Source organism: Anomalospiza imberbis, chromosome 5 (genome assembly GCF_031753505.1).
Source record: "Anomalospiza imberbis isolate Cuckoo-Finch-1a 21T00152 chromosome 5, ASM3175350v1, whole genome shotgun sequence".
Classification (NCBI taxonomy): Eukaryota; Metazoa; Chordata; class Aves; order Passeriformes; family Viduidae; genus Anomalospiza; species Anomalospiza imberbis.
Genome location: NC_089685.1, coordinates 25,167,701 through 25,175,200, shown reverse-complemented (window position 1 = coordinate 25,175,200; position 7,500 = coordinate 25,167,701). Strand labels below are relative to the sequence as shown.

At 37.1% G+C, this 7,500-nt stretch overlaps 1 protein-coding gene across 19 annotated transcripts in view; it reads left to right on the top strand.

Annotated features, from left to right (window-relative positions):
* The window catches only part of FOXP2 (forkhead box P2), a 404,157-nt gene that overhangs the window by 357,581 nt on the left and 39,076 nt on the right, over positions 1-7,500 (top strand). For all 19 annotated transcript variants that reach the window (XM_068189946.1, XM_068189934.1, XM_068189943.1 and 16 more), the window contains 2 exons: positions 3,527-3,614; positions 6,058-6,141. In XM_068189946.1, coding sequence (XP_068046047.1) covers positions 3,527-3,614; positions 6,058-6,141 — 172 coding nt within the window. The remainder of the gene's footprint in view (positions 1-3,526; positions 3,615-6,057; positions 6,142-7,500) is intronic.

The following is a 7,500-nucleotide window of genomic DNA, read 5'->3' as shown; positions in this document are numbered from 1 at the left end:
GACTGTTGTGAATATATTGTATTTTTTTCTCAGCTGTAAAATGCGTCACATTTCTGAAAAAATAAAGCTAAACGGTGTAATTAAAAAAACATTAAAGGACATCATTTGCAATGGTATTCAAGCTGTAATTTTTTTTTCCAAATATTTTCAAAGAATTTTTGTTTTACTTTTATAACATGAAACAATGATGTTTTAAGAACACATGCTCTTTTTTTAAAAATGTGTGACTGAATTTTAGTGCTCATTAAAGAGGAGCTTATAATAACTCTGTCTGGAACTGAGCATAGTGCAGACAGGTTCGGTGTATATCCCTTCACGTAACTCTGCCAGTGCACCTCAACCTGACCTATAGCACTTTGCTATTTTAGTCCTGGGTTGCTTTTGAGAGAGACTGACAAGAGTAACAAGTTTTATAGAGGTTAATTGAGATGGGTAAATGTCCACTAGAATTTTAGTTTAAATTATCTCTCTTCTTTCCTCTAATGGTGCATTATCTTTTGCTTTGCAGACTCCAAATCTGTTGAAAAAAAAAAGGCAAAAACGTTTTGAGCCACTTCAATATTTATTTCAGCATGTTTCTAGAATATATCATCCCCTATCTACCTCTTTTAGAGCATGCTCAGTTTTTTATATTGTTCTGTTATCAATAATACATTAATTTCAGTCTTCTTTATGATGCTATGTGTTGTTCATAATCTGCCTCCTGATTTCCTAATATGTTGCAAATATAATCAGGAGAAAATCCTGTTTCTTTCAACAACTGAATAAGCAGCAAAATAATGGAATAAGCTGCACATATGTTGCACAGTCTACTTTACACTTTCAAACCAATAACTCAGCTCTTTAGGATCACTTTCCAGTCCTCCAACATACATTCTCCCCTTAAAAATAAATCTTTTTTTCTCAATTATAAATCAAGTTAGCATGGGATTAGTAAAAGATAGGGACAAGATAAGAGACTAGGAATATTCTGATAAAGTATGAAAATTGAATATCACAATTTCTGCATAACTTAAAAGTCATTACAAGAAACAAAGAAAAAAACAACAAACAAAATCAACCCTTCCAAAAAATCCAACCAAACAAAAAACCCACACAGCCAACTAAGCAACCAATCAACCCAAACCAAATTAAAACCAAACAAAAACAAACAAACAAAAAAGGAACAACAACAAACCCTTTCCAGCCTTCTGGAGGAAAGATTATATTTCTGGCTTGACAGATTGACACATACTGGACCCTGACAATGCAGCAACTTAATACAGAGAAAAGTTATTTTAGAGGTTTTTAAAAATGTATTAGACCTAGTTTTTCTTTCACAATATTGCCTGTACTTGCATGATAAATAAAGCAAGCCTACTTCACAGGCAAGAAAGATCAGAAAAAAATAATTCTTAAAACAAGTTTTACACTCTTACTCTTTCCATAAGTAGCTTTTTCTCCAAAATGCACAGTAAAAGTATGGTGTAAAAAAATGTGTGTATCTCACAAGTTTCTGAAGATTACTGTGTTAACTCTCAAGAAACTTGCAACATACTCCCAAGTTACCGTGTAATCATATTGAAATTACATTACACTGGACTTTCTTCTCCCGCACTGCATACTGCTGTTACATTTAAAGTTCCTCAGGGCAAGGACTATGTCTGCATCTATTTTGTAAAGTGTTATGCAAACATATGGTGTTGTAATAACTAATAAATAATCATGAATACACAGTAGCCTCAGACTTGATCTGGGAGATCTTTTACACCTGTACTCTTGCTTACTCTGTGTTATCCCCATGTACCTGTGAGCATGCACAGGTGAGCATGTATGCATGTGGAAGCACAGTGCACTGGTGTGATGCAGAGGTAAAATCTGTCTTCAGACCTTTTTCTGGCAATTTTGTACCCAATTAACTGAAAATATTAAACCATTACATTAACAGGCCATGCACTATCACGCCTGTGTAATTGAGGGAGTAAAATTCTTCTGAATCAAAATTTTGGAAAACAAGTGAATGGGATGTTCTGAGCAATTACCTGCTTTTTAAACTGATTGTGCATTTTTGCATCAATGGGAGGATGAAGTCAGTTCTTTTGAAAATAAATAAATTATTGTTTTTATGACTCACATAAAGGAAATGTGTCCTTGGTGATGCTGGAACTTAGCATAAACTACCTAGCAAGTTACATGTATATTCTTAAAAATTTTATATTAAAAGAATGAACAAATCCTTTTACAATTACTTATATCTCTTCCTCAGCCATACCTGTTTCAAGAACAGCAGAACATTTTGCTCACCTGAAAACTATCATAGGGTCCTTAACCTGTGAAGTCATGATTTAAAAGACACAGATGTTAGTAGAAGTGATACAGTCACTCTATTTTTCCACTATTTCTGACCAATACATTTTCCCCATAGATTGACAATCAAATGACCGCACAGGTCTCTGATTAATTCTGCTAGAAAAGAAAAAGAAGATACATTTCCTCCATGGTATAGATAACTTTGTTCTTATAACTGTGAGACCATCTGTGACTCCAGTCCTTGCAAAGCTTACCTCTCATGCCTACAGTGGAAATAGCCAGTAAATCTGCATTCAAAGGCAGAACTCCTTTGCTCCCGTTTCTTCTTTAACCTGATCCTTATGTTTTCTTCTCCGTGGTGCAGAAAGCCCACTATTAAAGCTCCAAAAGGGACTTCTTGATCCTGGAAGAGAGAGAGAAGAAAATGGACTCATCGTCCTTCAAAAAGATATTAATTGATCTTTGTAAATTTATGCTCAATTGAAATGTCTGGGGGACAGCCATTTGGGTCTGGGCTGAACTTCAGTTTCAGGCAGCTGCTCACGGAGGTCCTCTTTCCCTGATGCAGAGTGTGTTTTTGTTTCGATAAGCTCACCTGTGAACCTTTCCCGGGAAGCTTGCTGTGTTAATAAGGTGTATAGCTGGTCCTTCCTCTGCCTCTACCTCACACACTTTTCTTCATACTGAGAGGGGCAATCACTTCCATCATCCTCAGTGTCTCCTTCTAGAAACTGCATTGAAATTTGGCTGTTCCCCTGCAGCTCTGTGTTTGGGGAGGGGTAGTGGATGTTCTCTTGTTGCTTAATGATTAAAGAAGAGCAGATAGAGAAATCTTAACAAAGTCTACATTAATTCTCAGTAGTTCAAGCAGCCTAAAAGCAGTTATATCTTTTGGAGACTCATTTGCAAGGTGATTGTCTTCATCTGCATCAGCAACAGGGAATGGAAATCAGTTCAGTCATTGTAACAAATATTCATAACTGGTTACATTGGCCCTTAGATGGGATATGTGACCTATGAGATAGAAACTGAGTATCTGACATTCCTCACTGGGAAATTTTGTAGAACTAAATGAAACAATCAGTTTTGTTATTTTGTATTGTCTGTACGGCATGCCCTGACTAGCTCTTTCTGCACAACTACCACTGGAACGAATGGAAGCCACATGTGCAGGAGAGAAAAATATACTCATAAAGTTATTTTCCTCATCTTAACACTGTCTTATTTCCTTCTCTAGGCACCTTAACAATGAACATGCATTGGATGACAGAAGCACTGCTCAGTGTCGGGTGCAAATGCAAGTGGTTCAGCAGTTAGAAATACAGGTTTGTTATATAGATGCATTATCCTATTACTTATTTACTGTTAACCTAAACTAAATTGAAAACACTTGCCTTAGTGACTCTAGCTTAAAGACATATGTTTCTTACATTAAATTTGTTGGTATTCGTGAATAAGTGAGGGTTTTTTACTAAAAGATTTTTCACAATAAAAATTATGCAATAATTATCTAACATCAAGATTGTCTACAGTATTTTGCTTGAACTAAGACTCTAATGCTATTCATCACAAATGAAAAACACGGTCCTTGGAGCAAAGAATGGATCCAAGCCATCTTCACTTTTTAAAATGCTGGGTCAGGACCCCTCTTCCTTCTTCCCCTCTGACCCAGTGCTTGTCTGTGCTGTTCTGTGGGATAAAAGAGTAGCAGAGCATATCTCCACCCAAAATGACTCCCAGCCTGATAGGGGGCATTTTTCTGCAAGCAAGAAGATGTAATGTCAGACCCACTCAGGAAGGTCCCCAGGGAGTGCCATGCCTCAGACCACAGGCCTGCAGTGCCCTGTGCATGCTCTAACCATTAGAGGTCACTGCATGTATGTGAATGCTCCCTTCTGCTTATGCAGGGAGTGATGAGGACCCCTGGGGTCTCCCAGTATTGTGACTACACCTACAGGTTACTGAGGTTGGGCACAAGCCTCAGGGGTGACCATGCAGGACACTTGCACCATGCTGTCTCCTCCTGCCCACACAGCAGTCATGGGGGGGCATGTCTCAGCAGTCCCAGCAGTCCCGTGCCCTCTTGGTACTGCTCAGAGGAGCTCAAGGGATGCAGCAAGGGACCAAGATTTTTGTCCTTGTTTCTTGCCAAATGTAGACAAAGAAGGATAACAACTCTCACCTTTCTCCCCTTTTCAGAATATTCTCTCACAGTTCTCTTTCATGTAAGAATATTTATTTTTCTTTCAGCCGAGGCATTTTTGGGTCTTTTTTATTTTAATGCTGGAAATCCAGTACAATGAGAGGAGCATACAATAATGTAATTTGTTCTCATTTCCCTTAAAATGAATGATTTTTAAACCCAGGTAAAGCTGTTATTTATTTTACGTTATTTACACGATAGTGTTAGCTTAATTTGTTTGTTTGGTTTGTTAGGAATTTATGAAATGGCAAATACTATGTCACTAAAACATCACACATAGAATGAAGCTACACATAATGTGAAGAAGAAACCTTCTTCCCACCCCTTGCCTCAAATGTTCTTTAATAGAATATGCACTGATCAAATTAAATACCTGCAGTACTAAAGATAGTTCCCTCTCTTAATATTACTTGCAAGTTGTTTTCCTTTGTCCAGTCCCAGTCTACGAATGTAAGAGCAAGACCTCTCTGGAAAATGGTAGTATTAAACACCAAGTTTAATTCTTATTGCAACGAATGTTGAAATCATGTTTTAGGTAGCCAGAGCCAAATCACTAGGGTAATATTTTGAACATTTCTTCTTGCAAACTAGTTTGTGAAAAACAGAAAAAATCTTTTCATGTTGTAAAATACATTTTCCTCTTATGTATTCTGCTATTTTTATCAAGAAGTTGCATATTTCAAGCACTTCCTCCTGTTTAATTTTTATTTTTAATTTGGTGCCTTGTTTGAATCTGAAACTACAATTATTTACATAATATATGATCAGAAAATGGTATCAGTTAGGAAAAAGTAGAGGTTTAAGTAACATGATGTTTTTTGAAGGCAGCATACGGGCTTCATAGGAATTGTTTACCATTTACAAAGCCTAGGCTGTAATCTAACAGTTGAAGTGAAGATTTAGCTTGTGGTGTGACCAATTATGCCATTTTTTGCTTTGTCTGACTGCTAGCGAAGTAGGGTCCATCAGTTGTAATGAGACCCAGTGCAGTGTCGATGCTGACTCGATGGCAGAGTTCAGTGTTTCACACTGCCTGGGCTCTGTCACTCTATTGAATTAGATTGATGATGGCAGATTGCAGGGGGCACTAACTGGACCTCGGTGGGAAAGGATGAAGTGTGTAGTCAATCCTGGCAGGCACTGTGCTTTGAGGACCCTTCACCCCTTCACAGCTGTTGGCACTAGTCCACTGCTAACAGTGTCCACAGGACTTTAAAGAGACACTATGGGCCTTCTAATTTATGGTCTTAGTAACTTGTTACTGTCGAGGCAACTGTGACCTCAATTCTCTTATTGACAAAAAGATGAAGTGCTATTTGTTTTCTCTGACCTTTTAACATATGAAAGGCTATAAAAGTTTTCGTTGGTTTTTTTTTTTTTTCCTTTCCTTTCTTTCTTTCTATGCCCAAAGTTGCATTTCCTCTTAGATAAGTTTCTACTGACACACACTTTTATATGCAGGAATCATTACACCAAGACAAGCTCAATGATAAGATGTATCACTGCAGTGAAATAGCTGTATCAGTCATTTCTAAAATGCTTCTGATCCCACTCTTTCTTAACAGCTTTCTAAAGAACGCGAACGTCTTCAAGCAATGATGACCCACTTGCACATGCGACCCTCGGAGCCCAAGCCATCTCCAAAACCTGTAAGTGCATATTGCTTTATAAACAGTAAATAGGTCTACAAATGTAGCAGGCTAAGAAAATGAACAATTTAGTGACCGTTGGAAAACAACGAGTGTGATGAAAAATATGGCAATAAAATGAAGGTAAAATGCAATATCTTGTCAAATTGTATGTTTCTTTAAAAGTAATGCTATCTTTTGCAAAATCTATCCAATCTACACCATAGGTGACACTAAACAAAGTACACCTATAAGTGTCCAAATCATTGCCTTGAGACTGAAACTAGAGAGAATATCTTTTTGTGATAGGTTTAGAGATAGTAAAAGGAAATCTACTTTGAAAAATTTGAAGTTCATTGACAGTAAGAAATAAATGTAACATTAATCTAGGTACTTAGTAAATTTCACAAATTGCTTACAAGAGACACAAGTAAACAATTTCTTACTCTTAAATGAACAAAAATGTTATTTTATGCAGTGAATTGAAATAATTGTCAACACAGGGGGTGTTGTGTTCATTTTTTGCAAGACTGTATTGTTATGCATTCACTGTGATGTTGTTGGTGTTGGTACAGGCACTGAAAAGTCACTGTTGCTCCCAGTCATTCCACAGCGCTGCATTGGGAACAAAACAGTTGTGCCACTGGATCTGCATCCAGATCCAAACTCCATTAAACTCTGTGTGGCTTCATGTAAGCAAAAGTATTCTCTGATACAGGTCCAGTGCTGTGCTATCAGTGTGTCAGGCATCGTGCTACTTAATATTGACTGTGCTTGGATACACTGCATTTTACTAGAAGCTGTGTGGAAAGTGAACTGTTCGTTCATGTTATCCATGATGGTAACTTCTCTACACATAATATTAAAAGGCTATACCAATACCTGAAGATTAAGTGCTGAAGTATCAATGAAAATCTGTGGCTATGAAAGCCAGGAAATGTAGGCAGAAGGAAAAGAATCTGTTTTAAAGAGTACACTTGCATAGCATGGCCAGCTAATGTTTACGTAGAAGGACAGCATACACTGTCTCTTGTGTTTTCAGCTCCCCATACTTCAAAGAAAATCTTTGTTTGAGGGCACACTTTATAACCTGATGATGAATGAAAAAAGTGTTAGCATTTCCTTAACCCCTGCCTTTGTAAGAGAAAATTTAGATGCATTATTTTTGCTTTCATTAGCCTAACTAAATTCAATTTTTTTAGGTCATCTACTAGGGAAAAATATTTGGAAACTTAAATTCTAATATATGTAGCATATATATGAATAAAGTAACCTGAGTGCTTTTTCCATTTCCATGCACTGTGAAGTTTTTCTGTCATGCAGGCTTCTTGAGCAATTCAGGTTAGGTACCAAATCCTGCTGAACTGTGTGGTAAAAGGT